The 22,548-nt window shown below is 41.9% G+C and overlaps 1 protein-coding gene across 3 annotated transcripts in view; it reads right to left on the bottom strand.

Annotated features, from left to right (window-relative positions):
* ATP10A (ATPase phospholipid transporting 10A (putative)) overlaps window positions 1-22,116 on the bottom strand; it is a 194,172-nt gene extending 172,056 nt beyond the window's left edge. For 2 of the 3 annotated variants that reach the window (XM_086711332.1, XM_086711334.1), the window contains exon 1: window positions 21,386-22,112. In XM_086711332.1, the coding sequence (XP_086567458.1) occupies window positions 21,386-21,852 (467 nt within the window). In that variant the 5' untranslated portion in view covers window positions 21,853-22,112. Of the gene's footprint in view, window positions 1-21,385 lie in introns of all 3 variants that reach the window. The other variant, XM_086711333.1, reaches the window with a different exon arrangement.
* Between the last annotated feature and the right edge of the window lie 432 nt (window positions 22,117-22,548).

Raw genomic sequence — 22,548 nt, 5'->3', positions numbered from 1 at the left:
ATGAGAATGATGTCCAACTTGGCACAGGGCGAGGGAAGAGGCCCCATCTGTGTCTCTGCCCCAGCACAGAAAAAGGATATGGCCACATCCTTGGAGTAAGCCCCAGGGCCTCCTCCTCCACCCAACTTACTGGACTGCTAGGTGAGACCACCCGAAAGAGGCTGGTGGAATGGTGGAACAATGAGCCCAGACATCACAGACAGGATGCCACTGAGCATCAGCCATGCTAGCCTCCCCAGCCACAGCTGGCTTGCTACACATATCAAGAATCCCAAGGTCACATTTTGACAAAGGATGGAAAAGAGGAATCAAACACAGACTCTTCTGAACTAAAAACAAACAAACAAACAAACAAACAAACAAACAAAACTGCTATTAGAAGTATACAAAAACAAAGGGTGGGATAAAAGAGTGGTGAGAAGTGAGAACAAAGGGCTCAGTTCAGTGGGCTGGTGACATCTGGGTTTCCTTCCATTTCATTAACCCCTCTGTTACTGGATCCTTTGTGGGGCAGAAGGTTCCATTCAGAAAAGCACTGGAGGTGGGAGAAGAAAAACAGGAAGAGACTGGAGAAGTGGGATGCCCAGGAGCGCTCCTGAGCATTGGAAGGGGCAACCTTTTAAGACCCAGACCACCCTCATGTCTGTTTCACACCCTGGGACCTTTCTAGGAAAGTCCTATAGTTCCTGAAAGATGGAAAACCTGATTGGGGGTAAAAACTAAGGCAGATTTCCACATGGATCTAATGTCTTGACTGTTCTAAGACCACAGATCATAACACCTGGAAAGCACTCTTCGGAGGAGTCCTGCATAGCACATCTCTGGAGGAATGCGTCCTGGCAGCTCAAGATTTACTTTCCTTTTGAAAACCAAAGACTTACTTTAGGTTTTTTTTTTTTTTTTTAATTTTCCTAACAGGTAATTAGCAAAAATGAGAATTTCAAAGATACCATTAAATGGATCAATGAATTAAACTTACCTGATGTGGGGTTTTTTTTTAATTTTTTTTTACATTTATTTATTTTTGAGAGACAGACTGAGACAGAGCACAAGTGGGGGAGGGGTAAAGAGAGAAGGAGACAAAGAATCCGAAGAAGCCTCCAGGCTCGAAGCAAGCATTCAGCACAGAGCCCGATGCAGGCCTCGAGCCCACAAACTGCGAGATCATGACCTGAGTCGAAGTCAGTCACCCAACTGACTGAGCCACCCAGGTGCTCCTGATGTGCGTTTTTAAAATCTTTTTTAAAATAATAAATCCAATAATAAAATTGGATTATTACCAAATCCAATCAGATGCATAAAATACACCACACTGCTTTCTACTAAGCAAATAATGCCTTAATTTTGCTATTTCTCTATAATGCTTTTCCAGTGAAGTGCATTTCTATGAAGACACTTGGGCCAACCGAGGGTATCCCTAGATTATCAGGAGTCCATGAGGTACTTTCAATATTTCGAAATGCTTTCCAAAAACTGCCCATTTACCCATGATAAAACCACACAGACTAGATGACACTTAAAGTTCCTTGTTTGAGCTGGAAGTACATCAATTTCAGTGTAACAAACAATGTTAGGAAACATTTTTACAAAAAAATCTGAATAACAATAGAAATAACAGTAGTAGTAGTAATCATAATAATGAGTTATGGATAACCTCTTCAACACCTGCCTGCCTGCCTGGCATTGCTCCAACCTTTTGTGCATCATCTCACTTAATCTCCCTCCTATTTAAATGAGGACACTGAGCTGAAGAGAGATGCAGCCTGACCAGCGTCTAACTATTGTCACATCTAACTGTTGGCAAGGGTTCAAACCTTACTGAAGGGGTTTTAATTATCCCTCTTTGGCTTAAAATGGGCAGAAGAATTTGTTGTTACCTAATGAAAATAGTTTGGTAGGCAAAGTATTTCAAAATACAGTATTCCCAGGGAAAAAATAACCACAGAGTGTATATCCAAGGCAATGCCTACAAACTGTACTCCGGGAAAATGCAAAACAAACTAACAAGGAAAGCCAAGCTAAGAGTATTCTAAAAAAGCAATATCAACATAGCATTTCCATTTTTTCCTATTAGTTTTTTCAATGCACTATATATATAGCAAGGTAAGTCTTGTACAAGTAAGTACATTGGGCTCCCCTGTTTCAGGGATTCAACAAGCAACTGGAGCAATCCATTGTGAAGGGCAGGATCCTAATGTTACATAGCCCCTACTCAATCTTCCCAAGTAATCCAGAAACACAGATAAGACCTTACTTTAAAAGTCTCCCAAAAATGTTTTCAACCAGGGCCTAAACTGGCCTTGGTGGCAGGACAATTCTGTACAGGGTGGGACTATCCAGAGCAAAGCAAGTATATCACATACCATTCGGCACCCTGGCCCATGAACACCAAATACCAGGAAGACCAGCAGTCATTGTGATAGCTAAGTATTTGCAAGCACATCTGGAGGCAGTGCTGCCCCCAGACAGGAGATACCTGACCCCTTCCAGGAAGATGGAACTTGCAGAGTTCATGATCACAGTAATAAATAACCATTAGAAGAGGATCCAGCTACACCACAGCATGGAAAACCAGGACACTGGGCTTCAGAAACCACTGAAAGCTACAGAAGAATTGCATTAAAAAACAACAAGGCTTCCAATCCAATGAAAAAAATGAACAAAGGATCTTAACACACATTTTTGAAAGAAGACATACAAATGGTCAACAGGTACATGTAAAGGTGTACAACATCACTAATCATTAGGGAAACAAAAATCAAAAACTCATGAGTTCATGAGTTCAGGCCCCACATCAGGCTCTGAGCTGACAGTACAGAGCCTGCTTGGGATGCTCTCTCCCCCCCCTCTCTCTCTGCCCCTTCCCTACTCTCCCACAAACTCTCAAAAAAAAAAAAAAAAAAAAACTTAAAAAAAACTGTGTTGTATAAATTTGAAAGTTGTTAAGAGTTCTCATCAGAAAGAAAAAACTTTTTTTTCTTTTTGCTTTTATATCTATATGACATGATGGATGTTAACTAAACTTATTGCATTAATCATTTCACAATATATGTAAGTCAAGTCCTTGTGCTATTAAATTGATGCAGTGCTATATATCAATTATATTTCAATAAAACTGGGGGAAAAAATAAGAAGGCCCCTTCGGGTTCCAGAAGTATGCTAGGAAATGTTTAATATGAGCCAGGGATACAGACCAAAAGAAATGGATGCAGGTTATGTCAAAACATTCAAGAGCCAACTGGATTGGCTCCTATTGACCAGGGAATATCAATTACAATAATAACCACAATAAGCCCAAAACCAATAGATTGTACTTAAATCTATGAATTCCAGGAGCACCTGGGTGGCTCAGTTCGTTATGCATCCCATTGGGGCTTAGATCATGATCTCACAATCCATGAGTTCGAGCCCCTCATCAGGCTCTGCATTAACAGCTCAGAGCCCAGAGTCTGCTTTGGATTCTGTGTCTGCCTCTCTCCCTTTGCCCCTCCTCTACTTGTGCGCACATTCTCTCTCTCTCTCTCTCTCTCTCTCTCTCTCTCTCTCTTTCAGAAATAAACAAATACTAAAAATAAATAAATAAATCTATGAATTCCATAGTAAATAAATCCATAGTAAATAACAAACTTTTAAAAGCTAAATGCCCCTTAGGAAAAGTGGTTAATTCTAGAACCAGAGCAAAGAAAATAGAAGATAAAACTGGAATATCTTATAGAGTAAGAAAGTAAGAAAGAGCTCAAGAAAGGTTAGGGACATGTCAAGGAACAGAAAAGCCAGACTGAGAGAGCTCCCAATCACCAAAGCTGGAACAAAGTGAGCAATAACGAAAATTACAACAGTATTCAATCACAACCTACAGAATAAACATCTGCTAGTCTGCACCTATATGAATAAATGAGTAAATTAACAATGAAGAAGGAAAAAAATGGCTCTTCCAAGAATTCTACTTCATAAATACAGAAGGAAAGAGGTAGGGGGAAAGTCACCATTAGAACACCACCACAATTATTACTGCAGGCAAGATCCACCTCCGGGTCCTAAAATTGGAGGGCAAAATTTTGAGGAGAAGTAAGATACCTACATAGTCTCAAAATATCTACCCTAAGATACTTATTTTTTACAACAGGAAAAAATAATAAATCTACAATGGAGAAACCCAGCAGACACCATCCTAACTAAGAGATCAAAATTAGTGTCATCAATAAAAGATATATGGGCATCATATACACCCTGATATCATATAGTGAGAAGGCAATACTTCAGTAGTATTCCTGCCAAAAAGCCAGTCTCAATCTAATCATGAGAAACACACCAACCCACGTTAAGGGAAATTGTATAAAATAACTGACCAGTAGGTGGGAATGCCAGAATGGCAAATGAGGACCTCCATATAAATTTGCTCCTCCATAAGAGCAACACTGGCAAAATTTCCAAACTAACTTTTTCATAAACCTGGATTTTAACAAGTAAGGCTAGCCACAAGCTGAGCGGAGTTTATTCAAGAAAAACCGTTGAACCTCAATAACCATACTAGGATTTGTGGTATTTTAACTTGACTTATTCCCATCCCCCTCTCCCTAGCGCCATAGTACCTATGAAAATCACCTGGCCTGATGCCACCAGAAAAGGTACATGGAGTTCAGAGTTCCTCAAAAAGTCCCAACCCCAGAGCAGTGTCGTAACTGGAGCTGATTTGAACCTTGCTCTATGGGAAAAGCCCTATACCCAGGGCATCCATTGAAAATAATAAGCAGCAACTGTTCAACATTGCAGTTACCTGAAGGTGATACACCAGTTGAGGCAAAAAACACAAACGTATTTTTTCATAATTGTCTCTTCTCCTATGTGGATTTAAAAGACAATGCCATAGACCAATAATTATAAATCTGTGTTGATAGACTTATAATGTATAAAGATGTAAATTTATAGGATACTAATAGCACCAAGGAGGGGGAGAAAATAGAATTATACTGACCAAATTTTCTAAACACTAGGAAACTGTTAGTATTAATGTGAACTACATTATTTTAAACTAAGATGCTACTTATAATTCCTGTAGCACATAAATATAAAAAAAAGAAACAACAAGGAATTAAAATGGTACACTAAAAATATATTTACTTAAAGAAAGCAGTAACAGAAGTCTATGGAACAGAAACATGTAAGAAATCACATGTATAGAAATCACATAGCAAATTGGCAAACATAAATCCTACCTTGTCAGAAATTATATCAAATGTTAATCAAAAGGCAATCAAAAAACAAAAATTGCAAGAATAAAATTTTTGAAATACATAACTCAATTATATGCCAACTTCAAGACAAACACTTTAGATTCAAAGACAAAAATAGGTTGAAAGTAAAAGGATAAGAAAAGATATACCATGGAAACAGTAACCAAGAAAGGTGGAGTAGCTATATTAATTTTAGATAAAATAAATTTTAAGACAAGAATTGGTATATACAAAGAAATGCATTTTATAATAATAAAAGTATCAATCCATCATTAACACATAAAAATCTTAAAAACCTATGTATCTGACAGCCCCAAAACACACGAAGCAAAAGCTAACAGAAGTGGAAGGAGAAAAACAATTCAACAAGAGTTGGGAAACTTTAAACACCCTACTTTCAAAGATGACTAAACCAGTAGGCAGAAGATCAACAAGGAAATAGAAAATGTAAATAACATTTTAAATCAACTAGACCAGGGAGCCTTGGTGGCTCAGTCGGTTAAGCCTCCGACTTCAGCTCAGATCATGATCTCATGGTTCATGAGTTCAAGCCCTGCATCCAGCACTCGGCTGTCAGCACAAAGCCGGCTTTGGATCCTTTGTTCTCTTCTCTCAACCCCTGCTCACTCTCTCTCTCTCAAAAATAAACACTAAAAATATGTTTTAAAATAAGTAAATCAGCTAGACAGAACAGTAAATCAGCTAGATATCTATACAACAGAATATACATTTTTCTCAAGTACACAGGGAACATTTCTGAGATTAGATCATGAAACAAGTCTCAACAAATTTAAAGGACTGATATCACACAAAGTATTTCAATCGAATGAAATTAGAAATGAGTAACAGAAAGAAATTTGAAAACTTCACAAATGTGAAAATTAACAAGACATTACTAAATAACCAATTGGTCAAGGAAAAAAATCACCAGGGAAACTGGAAAATATTGAGACAAAGAAAAATGAAAATATGATACATCCAGTGTTACAGAATGCAATTAAAGTAGTTCCTACAGGGAAATTATTGCTGTCAATACCTACATTAACAAAGAAAAAATGTCTCAAAAAAATAGCCTAACCTCCTACCTTGAGTACCTATAAAAAGATCAAACTAAACCTAAGGCAAACAGAAGGAAGGAAATAATAAATATTAGAGTAGAAATAAATAGAGAATAGAAAAATAGAGAAAAATCAACAATACAAAAAAGTTGGTTCTTTGACAAGATCAAAAGAATCATAAAATCTTTAGCTAGAATAACCAAGCAAAATTAAGAAAGCTCACATTGTTAAAATTAGTAATAAAAGATGATACATCACTACCAATCTTACAGATATAAAAAGAATTATAAGGGATGATTATGAACAGTTGTATGCCAACAAATAAGATAAATTTAGATGAAATGGATGTCCGAGGAACATAAAAAAGTACCACAACTGACTTAAGAAACAGAACATCTGAATGTACCTCTAACAAGTATTGAGATTGAACTAGTGATTTTCAAACTCTCCACAAAGGAAAGCTTAAAGTACTCTTCAATGTTGAATTCTTCCAAACATTTAGTGAAAAATTAATACCAACTCTTCACAAACTCTTCCAAAAATGAGAATAGTAGCAATGAAGCCAATATAGTGTTTTCTTTAGAGCAAAACCAAAGATACCCACACACTCCAATATCCCCTATAATATAGAGATGCAAAAAGGTTCAGCAAATACTGTTAAACTGAATCCAACAAATTATAAAGGAATATTCTCCATGACCATGTAGGACTGATCCCAAGAAGCAAAACAGTTTTTTTTTTTTAATTTTTTTAACATTTATTTATTTTTGAGACAGAGAGAGACAGAGCATGAACGGGGGAGGGTCAGTGAGAGGGAGACACAGAATCTGAAACAGGGTCCGGGCTCTGAGCTGTCAGCACAGAGCCCAACGCGGGGCTCGAACTCACGGACCACGAGATCATGACCTGAGCCGAAGTCGGCCGCTTAACCGACTGAACCACCCAGGCGCCCCAAAAGCAAAACAGTTTTAACATATGAAAATCAATCAGTGTGATACACTGTATTAATTTAATAAAGGACAAAAGCCACATGATCATGCCACTAGATGAAAAACAGCATTTAACAAAATCTAACACTCTATTTAAAAGAAAAAAAAAAGTTCAGCAAGGTAGGAATAGAAGGGAACTTCCTCAACCTGATAAAGGCATTTATATAAAAGCCAAAGCTAGCACCATATTTCATGGGAAAAGACTGAATGTTTCTCTCTCATATCAGGAACAAGACATGATTGTTTAGAGAAAATCCTAAGGAATCCACAAAGCAAGTACTAGCACTGATAAATGAATTAGCAAGGTGGCAGGATACAGGATCAATATGCAAAAGAACTGACCCACTCCAGAAAGCATTAAAGGAAAAACTGTTCAAATCTGAATTTTTAAAAAACTTAATAGCCTTGTGCTAATGTTAATTTCTTAGTTTTTACCACTGTAGTACAGTTAAGTAAAATGTTATAGTTAGAAGAAGGTAGATAAGGCATATACAGGAATTCTGCACTATTTTTGCAACTTTCCTACAAATTATATCAAAATAAGGTTAAAAATTTTAGAAAGCCAATTGGTTCCCATCAGAAGATCCTGGGGATCCAAACTGAGCACTTATCTCTCTTTTCCTATGACCTGTACCACTAGGAAACCAGGTAGTTGATGAGGCGAAGGGTCTTTTGATAAAAGTATTCCCAATAATAAATGAAAGAATTAGATCATCAACATTTGGCATCCAGTAACAAATTAATGGATGTAGGCAACGGTCATCAATGGCTGCTAACACCAGAAAAAGAGGGACAGAGGAATATTATGTTCCTCTTGATAGAAGTGCACAACACCATCTATGAATGTGGTTTTGACCAAAAAAAGAAAAGAAAACCAAATATGTACCTGAGGAAGTTCTGACAAAGCATCCAGACCAATCTACACTAAACAGGAATTACTGCCCAAAGAACATGTCACGTGATATCGCAGGAAAGTAAGAGGCAATATTCAGGCCAAGGGAAAACCTACAGTATAAATAACTCAATTTCTTCAAAATAAATTGCAAGGAGGAAAATGAGAAAGAAATGGTTTAAGAGGGGGATGTCAACAGATTAAAGGAGACCTAAAAGATCTATCAGCCAATCACAGTGAGACCTTATTTGGATCTCATTCAAACATACAGATAGAAAAAAAAATATATGGTATTTATGAGACAAGTGAAAATCTGAACACAGATTAGAGGCTTAATAGTATTAAAGAATATAAATTTAGGTATAATAATTATACTGCAGTTTAGTTTTAAAAACATTGCAGGGTACCTGGCTGGCTCAGTCAGTAGAGCATACAACTCTTCATCTCAGGGTTGTTGAGTTTAAGCCCCACATTGGGTGTAGAGATCACTTAAAAATAAGATCTTTAAAAATAATAAAAATAGGGGCACCTGGATGGCTCAGTCAGTTAAGCCTCCGACTCTTGATTTGGGATCAAGCCCCACATTGGGCTCTGTGCTGACAGTGCAGAGCCTGTTTGGGATTCTCTCTCTCCCTCTCTCTGACCCTCCCCTGCTCTCTCTCACTTGCTCTCCCTGTTTTAAATAAACATTTAAAAATGAAATGAAATGAGTCATTGCTTTTCTAAAGATAAATAATGAAGCATTTACAGAAAAAACTATCTGGGATGTGCTTCAAAATAAAAGGGAAAGAGGGAGTGGGCAGGACAAACCAATGTTGGCCATGAGCTGCTAACTGTTGAAACTGAAGGATGGTTCATTACAAGTGCAATTCTCTATATGTGCAAATAGAATGAAATTAGAAATCTATAACAGAAAGAAATTTGGAAAATGCACAAATATGCAGAAATTAAGACATTCCTAAATATCTAATGGGTCAATGGAGAAATCATAAGGAAAATTAGAAAGTACTTTGAAGTGAATAACACTTTCAACTATTTTTTAAAAAATGAGGCTTACTTCTCCTACAGGTAGGGGTTGCAAGTACAAAAATAACAATAAAAGCGCAGCCAGAGCAGAACTGTGGACTTAAGCCGTGGTGCTGCTGTCTAAGAGGGAGAACTTAGGCAAGCTATCTATTTCTTAAAGCCTCAGTTTCCCCATCTGTGAAATGGAGGTGTAAAAAGTAAAGGGGATGTAAAAAGTAAAGGGGCTATTGGTAAGACAAGATGAAGTTATGGCCTCAGTGTTCTCATATGTGAAAAGTGGGGATGTGAAAATATGGCTGTTGTTAGGTTAAGATGGAATTACACGTACAAAACACTTGTCTCCTATCAACAAGTAAAAAAGAACTGCCCCATGGGGCGCCTGGGTGGCGCAGTTGGTTAAGCGTCCGACTTCAGCCAGGTCACGATCTCGCGGTCTGTGAGTTCGAGCCCCGCATCAAGCTCTGGGCTGATGGCTCAGAGCCTGGAGCCTGTTTCCGATTCTGTGTCTCCCTCTCTCTCTGCCCCTCCCCCGTTCATGCTCTGTCTCTCTCTGTCCCAAAAATAAATAAACGTTGAAAAAAAAAATTAAAAAAAAAAAAAAAAGAACTGCCCCATGAACAAGACTGCCTTCTGAAGGCAACCAAGATTGTAGGGAAAGAAAGGGTCTTTTTCTACAACTTGACAACCATGAGTGCAGTCACAAATGACACATGGCAGGTGTCAAAAGAAAAACGACTTCTAAAAACCAGGTGAATGGCAATGTCCAAATATTATCCAAGTGTCCCCCAGCCTGGCATGTGTGAGGGGCCTTAAAGAGGACATTCATTATCTGAGCATGTTCCTGTCTCCTGGATCTTATCCTGGTGTCTGCTTTTGTGAATCTTTTACTCCAAATAAGATAAAGTTGCTATGCTTCCAGGGAAAAGATGTTTCTGCTGCTGACATGAAGGCAAGATGTTTCCTGCCCAGGAAAGGGAAAGAAGGAGAAGGAAGACAAGATAAATGAACAGAAAACAAAAGGAAAACTTTGCTGGGTCTCATTTCAGGCTCTTCTGAAAAAACAAATCATGAAGACCAGGGTAAGCAGGTTGGGACAGATAAACCCAGTGAGCTGGGGAAATGAAGTGAGAATCAAAGGAAAGGGAACAGACAAAATTAGAGCAATTCCAAGATAAGCATTAGAGTACCCCTTGATTACCTGTTTTCCCAGAAGATAATGGAAAGACACCAAGGCACCATACTCAAATACAAGTACAGAGCCCAAATGATTCTGGAAAAAGTCATCTCAGATTATTTCATGCAGAAACTCTGTTTCCACCATTCTGGAGACAGACATTGGAAGGTGTCATTAAGACTAAGTCATTTAAGTCATTACAGGGGGGAGGAGACAAGATGGCAGAACAGCATGGAAGTTTTTTTCTGTGTCTTGCATCCATGAAATACACCTAGACCAACACTGAACCATCCTACACACCTAGAAAACTGATCTGAGGATTAATACAACGATCTGCACAACATGAACCACAGAACTCAGCAGGTACACAGCAGGTAGAGGTGAACTGGGGGAGAGAAGCCGCAGAGGGCAGGGAGCTGCTTTTGCATGCAAAGAGACGATGGGGGGGGGAAGACTCTGGAAAAAGCACCCCCCCCACCCCCCGCAAAGCAGCTGGAGAGAAAGTGGAAAAGTAAAACAGCCATAGGGCCTGAACTAAAAAGGGAGAAAGGAGAGGGTTTAAATTCCATTAATACTATAAACAGGGGGAGCACAGAGTCTGAAACTCCTCAGCTCAATACCTGGCAGTGCTCTGGTGGGAAGAGTGAATCCCCAGGAAGAGAGTTGAGTCCAGGTGTCTTCTGGCCACATGGGGAGAGGCAGTTCCCCTGATGGGAGAATACCTGGTAGAGGCTGTGTGGGTACCCCAAAGGCAAGGCCCCAGTGGACCAGGGAGAACAACCACATCCACTGGTGCTGCAACGTGGTTCAGGGTGAAGCCTGGTACCAGATGCGTATTGTGATTTTCCATAATCCCTAAGACGCTGCTGCTACACTATCTCATGGACTTTTTCTGCGTCGGGTGCCAGCCCGTCTCTGGGCATCAGTAGCAGCACGGTCCTGCAAACATTCCTGGATGTGGCCCGCACCCAGCCATTGCTTGGTGAGACCCTCCTGCAGAGGGGCAGAATGGGTCAAAGACACAGTCCCTTAGAAGTAAGGGGTCGGGAAAAACAGCTGCATCTGAGACAAAACTCAGGAGGGAGGGTCTGCCTGGGGCTTGGTCACAGACTGTGTAAAAGTGGGGAGTGGAAGGAAGCCGAGGACAAAGGACAGGTGCGCGACTGCTGATTGGGGAGAACAGAGTTCCCACACTAGAAACTGGGTAGCTGGGTGATGCTATTTTCACTGCTCCCACGCACACGCACCTACAATTGTCACAACAATCCACCCCAGAAAGCTAAGCAGCGCCATCTAGTGGAAAATGGAGCCATTACACTAAGCCCCACCCAACTGGGCCAACCTCACTCTTCAGGAACAGAAGTCTCTCCACCTGCTTAGTTTATGGACTATAAAGCACTTCATAGTTTGACTTCTAGGCGAAACAAAGTAATTTCAGTCATATTTCAGTCTGTTTGCAGGTCGATCTATTCAATTTTCTTTCGTTTTTTTTTCTCTTGTTTCTTTTCATTTCTTAAATACAGAAAGAGAAGAAACTCATTTTTATTTTCTATTTTTATTAAAAATATTTTTCTTTAATTTTTTCTACTATATTTTTTACTTTTGTGTAAATTTTTTTCAAATTCTATTTTACCTCCATCATTTCATTTTACTCTACTTCACCGTATTCATTTATTCAAAGTTTCAAACAATTTCCTTTTTTTTTCTTTCCCCTTTTTTCTCTAATCTATCAAGCCCCTTTCAACAGCCAGACCAAAACACACCTAGGATCGAGCATCATTTATTCAATTTCTTTTTGTGTGTTTGTTTTTAATTTTTTAATTTTAAATTTTTTTAATTTTAATTTTTTTAACCCCATTAATTCTTTTTCTCCCTTCAAAATGATGAAATGAAGGAATTCACCCCAAAAGAAAGAGCAGAAAGAAACGACAGCCAGAGACTTAACTAACACAGATACAAGCAAGATGTCTGAACCAGAATTTAGAATCATGATAATAAGAATACTAGCTGGAGTTGAAAACAGATTAAAATCCCTTTGCACAGAGACAAAAGAAGTAAAAGTTGGTCAGGATGAAATAAATAATGTTACCACTGAGCTGCAATCTTGAATGGATGCCGCGGCGGCAAGGATGGATGAGGCAGAACACAGAATCAGCAATATAGAGGGCAAATTTATGGAGAATAATGAAGCAGAAAAAATAAGTGGGAGATTAAGGCAAAAGAGCATGATTTAAGAATAAGAGAAATCAGTGACTCATTATAAAGGAACAACATCAGAATCATAGGAGTCCCAGAAGACGAAGAGAGAGAAATAGGGGTAGAAGGGTTACGTGAGCAAATCATAGCAGAAAACTTTCCTAACCTGGGGAAAGACACAGACATCAAAATCCAGGAAGACAGACAACTCCTGTTAGATTCAACAAAAAACAACTATCAACAAGGCATATCATAGTCAAAATCACAAAATACTCAGGCAAGGAGAAAATCATGAACTCAGCAAGGGAAAAAAAAAAGTCCTTAACCTACAAGGGAAGACAGATCAGTTTTGCAGTAGACCTATCCACAGAAACTTGGCAGGCCACGAAGGAGTGTGGCAGGAGTGTGGCAGGATGTATTCAATGTGCTGAATCAGAAAAATATGCAGCCAAGAATTCTTTATCCAGCAAGGCTGTCATTCAAAATAGAAGGAGAGATAAAAAGTTTCTCAGACAAACAAAAATCAAAAAAGTTTTTGACCACTAAACCAGCCTTGCAAGAAATTTTAAGGGGGCCTCTCTGAGGGGAGAAAAGATGAAAAAAAAAAAAAAAGACAAATGAAGACCAAAAGCAACAAAGACTAGAAAGGACCAGAGAACACCACCAGAAACTCCAACTCTACAAGCAACATAATGGCAATAAATTCATATCTTTCAGTACTCACTCTAAACGTCAAAGGACTAAATGCTCCAATCAAAAGACATAGGGTAACAGAATGAATAAGAAAACAAGATTCATCTATACGCTGTTTACAAGAGACCCACTTTGACCTAAAGACACCTTCAGATTAAAACTAAGGGGATGGAGAACCATCTATCATGCTAATGGTCAACAAAAGAAAACCAGAGTAGCCATACTTATATCAGACAATCTAGACTTTAAAATAAAGACTATATCAAGAGATGCAGAAGGGCATTATATCATAATCAAGGGGTCTATCCACCAAGATGACCTAACAACTGTAAACATTTATGCGCCAAATGTGATAGCACCCAAATATATATATCAATAAATCACAAACATAAAGAAACACATTGATAGTAATACCATTGTAGTATGAGACTTCAATGCCCCACTCACAGCAATGGACAGATCATCTAATGAAAAAAATCAACAAGGAAACAATGGCTTTGAATGACACACTGGACCAGATGGACTTAACAGATATATTAAGAATATACATTCTTCTCCAGAGCACATGGAACGTTCTCCAGAATAGACCACATAATGGGACACAAATCAGGCCTCAGCAAGTACAAAAAGATCGAGATCATACCATGCATATTTTCAGACCACAACACTATGAAACTCGAAATCAACCACAAGAAAAAATTTGGAAAGGTAACAAACACTTGGAGACTAAAGAACATCCTACTAAAGAATGAATGGGCTAATCAAGAAGTTAAAGAGGAAAAAGTATATGGAAGCTAATGAAAATGGTAACACCACAACCCAAAACCTCTGGGACGCAGCAAAGGCAGTCATAAGAAGAAAGTACATACCAATCCAGACTTTCCTAAAGAAGGAAGAAAGACCTCAGTACACAACCTAACCTTATGCCTTAAAGAGCTGGAAAAAGAACAGCATATAAAACCCCAAACCAGCAGAAGACAGGAAATAATAAAGATTAGAGCAGAAATTAATGCTATTGAAACCAAAAACACAAAACAGATCAATGAAACCATAAGCTGGTTCTTTGAAAGAATTAACAAAATTGATAAACCACTAGCCAGTTTGATCAAAAAGAAAAAGGAAAGGCCCAAATAAATAAAATCAAAATGAAAGAGATCACAACCAACACAGCAGAAATAAAAACAATAATATGAGAATATTATAAGCAATTATATGCCAATAAAATGGACAATCTGCAAGAAATGGACAAATTCCTAGAAACATATATACTACTAAAACTGAAACAGAAGAAATAGAAAACTTGAACAGACCCATAACCAGTAAGGAAATCGAATTAGTAACCAAAACTCTCCCAAAAAACAAGAGTCCAGGGCCAGATGACTTTCCAGGGTAATTATACCAAACATTTAAGGAAGAGTTAACACTTATTCTCTTGAAGCTGTTCCAAAAAATAGAAATGGAAGACAAACTTCCAAACTCTTTCTATGAAGCCAATATTACCCTGATTCCCAAACCAGACAGGCACTCCACTAAAAAGGAGAAGCATAGACCAATTTCCCTGATGAACATGGATGCAAAAATCTTCAACAAGATATTAGCCAGCTGAATCCAACAATACAGTAAAAAAATCATTCACCATGACCAAGTAGGTTTATACCTGTGACGCAGGGCTGGTTCAATATCCACAAAACAACATGATTCATCACATCAATAAAAGAAAGGACAAGAACCATGTGATCCTCTCAATAGATTCAGAGAAAGCATTTGACAAAATACAGCATCCTTTCTTGATAAAAACCCTCAAAAAAGTAGCGATAGAAGGATCATACCTCAAGATCATAAAAGCCATATAAGAAAGACCCAACGCTAGTACCATCCTCAATGGGGAAAAACTGAGAACTTTCCCCCTAAGGTCAGGAACAAGACAGGGATGTCCACTCTCACCACTGTTTTTCAACATAGTATTGGAAGTCTTAGCCTCTGCTAAGACTTTCACTCTTCACAGATGATATGATACTCTATATAGAAAACCCAAAAAATTCCACCAAAAAGCTGCTAGAACTGAGTCATGAATTCAGCAAAGTTGCAGGATATAAAAGCAATGCACAGAAATCGGCTGTATTCCTATACACCAACAATGAAGCAACAGAAAGAGAAATTAAGGAATCGATCCCATTTACAATTGCACCAAAAACCATAAAATACCTAGGAATAAATCTAACCAAAGAGGTGAAAAACCCATACACTGAAAACTATAGAAAGCTTATGAAAGAAATTGAAGAAGACACAAAAAATTGGAAAAATATTCCATGCTCCTGGACAGGAAGAACAAATATTGTTAAAATGTAGATACCACCCAAAGCAATCTACACATTCAATGCAATCCCTATCAAAATAACACCAGCATTCTTCACAAAGCTAGAACAAAAAAATCCTAAAATTTGTATAGAACCAGAAAAGACCCTGAATAGCCAAAGCAATCTTGAAAAAGAAAACCAAAGCAGGAGGCATCAAAATCCTGGCCTTCAAGCTATACTACAAAGCTGTAATCATCAAGACAGTATGGTACTGGCACAAGAACAGACACTCAGATCAATGGAACAGAATAGAGAACCCAGAAATGGACCCACAAACGTATGGTCAACTAATCTTTGACAAAGCAGGAAAGAATATCCAATGGAATAAAGACAGTCTCTTCAGCAAGTGGTGCTGGGAAAACTGGACAGCGACATGCAGAAAAATGAACCTGGACCACTTTGTTACACCATACACAAAAATAAACTCAAAATGGTGAAAGACCTAAATGTAAGACAGGAAGCCATTAAAATCCTTGAGGAGAAAGGCAAAAACCTCTTTGATCTTGGCCACAGCAACTTCGTACTCAACACATCTCCAGAGGCAAGGGACATAAAAGCAAAAAAGAACTATTGGGACCTCATCAAAATAAAAAGCTTCTGTACGGTGAAGGAAACAATCAGAAAAACTAAAAGGCAACCGACGGAATGGGAGAAGATATTTGCAAATGACATATCAGATAAAGGGTTAGTATCCAAAATCTATAAAGGACTTACCAAACTCAACACCCAAAAAACAAATAATCCAGTGAAGAAATGGGCAAAAGACATGAATAGACACTTCTCCAAAGAAGACATGCCGATGGCCAACTGATACATGAAACAATGCTCCACATCACTCATCATCAGGGAAATACAAATCAAAACCACAATGAGATACCACCTTACACCTGTCAGAATGGCTAACATTAACAACTCAGGCAACAACAGATGTTGGCAAGGATGGGGAGAAAGAGTATCTCTTTTGCATTGCTGGTGGGAATGCAAGCTCATGCAGCCACTCTGGAAAACAGTATGGAGGTTCCTCAAAAAATTAAAAACAAAACTAACCTACAACTCAGCAATTACACTACTAGGTATTTATCCAAGGGGTACAAGTATGCTGTTTCGAAGGGGCACATGCACCCCAATGTTTATAGCTGCACTATCAACAATAGTCAAAGTATGGAAAGAGCCCAAATGTCCATCGATGGATGAATGGATAAAGAAGAATGTCCACCGATGGATGAATGCCATCGATGGATGAATGCAGTATTACTTGGCAATTAAAAGAATAAAATCTTGCCATTTGCAACTACATGGATGGAACTGGAGGGTATTATGCTAAGTGAAATTAGTCAGAGAAAGACAAATATCATATGACTTCACTCATATGAGGACTGTAAGACCCAGAACAGATGAACATGATGGAAGGGAAGCAAAAACAATATAAAAACAGAGAGGGGGACAAAACATAAGAGACTCTTAAATATGGAGAACAAACAGAGGGTTACTAAAGGGGTTGTCGGAGGAGGGATGGGCTAAATGGGTAAGTGGCATTAAGGAATCTACTCCTGAAATCATTGTTGCACTATATGCTAACTAATTTGTATGTAAATTTAAAAAATTAAATTAAAAAAATTTTTTAAAAAGACTATATTTAAGTCATTACAAAGGGAATGGAGGCAAAAGGGGGGGAAACATTATACAATGACTCAGGCAGAGTATGGAGCAAAGGGTCACAGGACAAGGGAGCCAGAAGGGGAATGCAGACCTGGGTTCAACAGCCCACTTGACAACTTAGGAAACAGAGTGCAGGTGAGGCAGGGGGCTTATGCAGCACCCCCACCTCAAGTTGTACCCCTTAGGAGACCTGCTCTGTTTCTGGGAGCAGGGAGCAGGTTTTCTTGTTTAATGAAGTATTACCCACTTCCCTTAAAAGTGAAGACAAGGATGAGAGTGCTTTCTTACATGCATGGTCCCTGCTTCTTCCCTTTGGCTCTCCTGGGCAATATTCCCTTCTCGGAATGTTGCTTCTTCAACTTCCTTATCAATGTCCTTCTCAGACAACTATTCTCTGCTTTCCTGCCCCCATCACCACTCTCCAGGCTGATTCTGTGTTCCCATGTCCTCTCCTCCTTCAGCCCTGCCAATCTTGCACCCTTCAACCATTTGTTCCCCTCTCAGCCCAGGCCTCTGGTGACACCAGCCTTGTCCCAGATGGCTGCTCAGTAAGCCCCCTTTCTTTCCACCTGTGGACCCTCTGGCCAGCCTACAGCCAGCACCAAAATGGTCTGTATGACCAAGAAGACCTTTCTACACCCTCCCCAACCCACTAGACCACAAATGCGTGATGCTCAAACTGACCATTTCTACCAGCTGGGAGGTCACTGATAGGACCCGACCCCCAAGATCACCCACCTCTCTAGCTCTCTCATCCCACTGAGCATGGCTCAGGACAATTTTTCTAAATACCACAGTATGAAATCCATGAGAGGATACAATGGGCTCAGGACATGGAAGCAAAGGACTGCTTCTCAAACTTCTGTGTGTTAACAAAGCTTTGATGAAGACACCAGCTTTCCCACCTCCACAGGCTAGAAAGCATGGGGTGGGGGCTGGGGAAGTTGCATTTCTCACAAGTCTGATGGGGATTCTCATAAAGAAGGAACCCTAGGACCATGTTACTGAGAGAAACACCACATAAATAACTGACACACTGCAGGCTACAGTCATAACACAGACATGTCCAAAAGAAGCCACTATCCAGAGACGGTGTCAGCAGATAAGGCTTCCCCAACTAAACTTTGCTCATGCTCTGCATTTACACATGCTTTGACGAAACACCCCTCTGCACATCAACCAGAGAAATGATGCAGCACAGAACAGACCTTGACTGCTCACAACTGTGCTTCCCATTGTCTCTCTAGTAACCAAAGGCACGGAACAAACTTTGGCCTGACATAAAATAAGTCATCTTCTGGGCCACTCTGGCTGGTCCCAATGCCAGGCACCTGAGATCCTGGGCTTCAAGAATGCACCTTACCCCCAACTCCCCGCAAAAAAAATTATGGCCTGGCTGCAGTCTTAGGCTGCCCTGACCCTGTCACGTGCCCCACCACCACCACCACCATCCTGTGCTCTCAACTGTGGCATCTGCCCTTCCCGCCCCTTATCTGGCCACATCCTCCCTGGTCCTCACTCATGCCCTCCTCTGGGAGGCCTCTCCTCACCTGCATCCTGCAATGCTAGGCTAGGAGCCTTGTCCTGGCCCCAGCCCATGGACACGTCCTGCATAGTGCAATCAGTCCCCACAGTAAGCTCCGGGCGAGACCCAGCCTCCTCCTTTTCTATCCCAGGGTGTGGCTAGGGCATGACATGGTGAGGAGCAACTCAGGGCACTGGTTTGAGTCAAAGCACAGAACTTTCAAGGCAGCTACACACAGCCTGGAATGCAATGGGTGCACAAGTCACCATTCTCAGAGGACAGGGGAGGGCTCAGAAATCCACATTACTCACAGCTCAGTCATAAAAACACCAATCACAGACTTTCTAGGCCTGGAAGAGTTTGGCTTCTGAACAAGGATGACTGTCCTCCAGATAGTCTTCGTCTCCACAAACAGCTACCACCCCTCTTGCACATGGGACCTTCCTAAGGAGAGGGCCCCTTCTCTGCCCAGGAAAGCATTCAAGAAATTCAACTTGGGAGCTGGGAGACATTTAGCAACTTCTCCTGAAAGCACCATTATCTCTGAGGACCTGCCCCTGAGGGCTGTACTGATTATTTAAGAATCCCAGTCTGGTCAGGGTAGAAGGTGAGGAGAACATGGACAGGTGTGGTCCAAGGGGAAGATGAAGGTTTCAGAATCCTATGAAACCTTTTGAAGTCAAGTAGAGAGAACTGCGTTTGGGTCCCACTCTATTTTCTCATCTGCACATTTGGGGTGATGGTGGTTTTAAGGGTCAAATGACTTAATGGATTAAAAACACTCTGTCAACTGAAAATATACTATATTTCCTGAGGCCTAAGTATTTCTGAAAAGGAGGCTACCGGAGCTACTGGCTCACTAATAACAGGAAGTGGTGTGTGTGAAGACTCAAACCTGCGACAGTCCCACCAGAGTTCTGTCTTGCAGAAGACAGATGTACAGCTCCCAGAATCCTCACACTAGGGACACAGGATGTCTGTGTAATAGATGCCCCCTCCCTTCTTACTCTCAGGCTTCTTGTGAACAAGAGCCAGGAAATCCCACAGCCCTATCCACATCATGCTTGCCTACTGGGCAGTGGGTGCCCCTTGAGAACAAGAGAGCATTACTCAAAGTATGAGACATCATTAAATAAGCATCACTTCTGTGCTAATTAAACACTCAGATTCCTGGGTCCAATCCCAGATGAGTTTGGTCAGAAACACTGGCGATGGGAGCCTGAGAGCTGTAATTTTTAACAAACTCCTCAAGTAATTTTTATATAAATTTAAGAAGCACAAGCACCACCAATGTTGGAAAAGCTGTAAAACTGATAAGACCTGGGTTAAATTCTAGTACCACTTCATTACATAGCAGCTGTGTGGCCTTGGGCAAGTTACTTAACTTCTCTGAACCTCAGTTTACTCATTTGTAAAATAAGTATGAAGCACAACCAATGTTGCTGGGAGGGTCAGAAATACAACTCTGCATCTAAGTTATCCTAAAAAGTAGGAATAACCATGACTCCCATCTTTTAGGGGAACAATCTGCCACTGAGAGCACAAGGTATTTCCTAGAAGCCCCTCACATATGACAGAAGCCAGACAAGAGTAATGTCCTTAACTCAGCGGCCCACATCAGCCCCCTACACCAGCACTCAAGCAAAGTGAAGACGAGGGAAAGATGGGATGAGCTTTGGAGAGAAGTCCAGACCATCTGCCTTCCTGAGGGGTTGGATTGTTGAGGTGGGCTCAGCTACTGGGCACAGCTCCAAGATGGATCTGGAGTGGCTCTTTGGGGGTGGATAGTCTAAAGGGAGAAAAGACACCAGTCACTCTGAGCCTGAGGGTCCAAAACTCTGGGAAGGTGCAGGGAGTGAGAAAAAGCCCAATGGAACGACATTCCCTAATACCAACCATGGGCAGGGCTGGAAAACCCCTCAAAGCCTCAGTCTTTACGTTTAGAAACGGGCTAATTTTTAGAAAATTAACAATAAACAGTCAACTATGGAATGGTGCTCAGTGGGTGGCCTGCTCACAGCTCACATCAATGGATGGCAGCTGCTATTATTACCTCTGCTTTTTTAATATGTCTGTGCTGGTCACACCAAAACTTGGTGGCAGTTTCACTGTTGTTCCAAGAAGAGCTGTTACCTAAGCCTGAGCTTTAGGTACCTGTGTTGGTTGCTAAACTTGTTAAACAACCTATCCTAGAGAGCCTCATGGAAGACTGGGGCTAGGACTTCAAACCAGAGCACGGGGGGGGGGGGGGGGGGGGCGGTGGGGGGACGGGGGATGGATTTCCCTCCTTTTTACTTAAAAGGCGGGAGCGGTGGGGATGAGGACGCCCAGCGGCCGCTGGATTCCAGCCCTGGGATCATTCTGGTTCGGACATGGCATCTCAGTGCCAAGCAATCAGGGACAGGGTACCCCCCCCCCCCGCGCTCCCAGGAGCAATGGAAGTCGGACCCTTCGCCCCCACTCGAGCGGCTCTCTGGGCACACCCCGCCCGGTGCCATTCACACAGAGCCCAACACCAAGTTATCGGAGAGCCTTGGCCCTGAACTGACCCCGCGCTCCACTGCTCCGAGCGCCCAACTCACCGGCTGTAGACAAGGCAGCCCAGGTGGTTGATCTCGTGGTCCGAGCGGTGGCGGCTGTAGTCCTCCCACAGGTCCTTGAAGGCCGTGACAGCCAGGATGAAGAGCACGGGAGCCAGCGCCAGGCCGGGCTGGAAGGCATTCACCGCCGGCACGAAGTTGAGCAGCGCTATGAAGACGAAGTACACATTTGCCAGGCGGTGGAACTGCTCGAACAGGTTCTTGGGCAGGAAGGACAGTAAAGTGTACTTGGTGGTCTTGAGCCGGTTGTCTGCCAGGTGCTGGGTGCCCCCGCGCCGCCGCCGCCGCGCACCCTTGGTCGCGCCCGCCGCGGGGTCCTCGACGCCCGGGGGCGGCAGCAGGTTGGAGCGCACCACGCGCGTCCTGCCGTCCCCACGCCGCCGCCGCCGACGGCGACGACCCGGGGACCCGGGCTCCTGGGCCGCCGCCGCCGCCAGATCCCGCTCCATGGCCGCGTGTCGCCGCGCCCGGCTCCTCCGCCGCTCGCGCCTGACCGCGCCAGCCTCCTAGGTGATCATCGCCGGCGGCTCGGGCGCGGCGGCGCGAGCTCCCAGCCTGCGGGACGCAAGGAGACGGCGGTCAGCGCCCGCCCCGCCCAGCCCGCCGGTCCGCAGTCGCGGCAGGGCGCAAGCGGGGCGGGGCGGGGCGCGCGCCGCATAGAGCCCCCTTGTACTGGCGCCCTCCCGGCCATTTCCGCCGCTGCAGCTCCTGGCCCCGCCTCGCGCCGCGCCAGGGCTGGAGATACCGTAGATAGCGGGAAAGAAAAAAAGCCCGAGCTGGAAACTTAGAGCAGTTTGGTTTCGTTTCCCAGAAGCATCAGTTCAGTCCCAGAACGTTAGGAACGCGCCTTGTCTCCGGTAGGAGAGAGGAAGCTGCAGACTGTGAGAGAAAAGGCACCGCAGTTCTCTGGCAGCTGCCAGGCTCTTCTTGGGCCAGCCCTGCTTCCTGGGCCCAGGACGAGGAAACAGTTTGGGGACCCGGGTTAGGAGCCTCCTTCTGGAATCAGCTAGAATCAAAATCCAAATGAGCCATGGTATACCACTGCTCCAATTTTTGAATCTTATTTATCGAGAATATCTGCTTTAGGGGAGAGCCCAAGAAGTCGGAATTCCGTTGCCTCTACGCCCTTCCCTATCCCTGCTCAA

The sequence above is a fragment of the Puma concolor genome, chromosome B3 (assembly GCF_028749965.1).
Source record: "Puma concolor isolate L17-30 chromosome B3, mPumCon1.1.hap2, whole genome shotgun sequence".
Taxonomy (NCBI): domain Eukaryota; kingdom Metazoa; phylum Chordata; class Mammalia; order Carnivora; family Felidae; genus Puma; species Puma concolor.
This window is presented reverse-complemented; position numbering and strand designations above follow the sequence as displayed.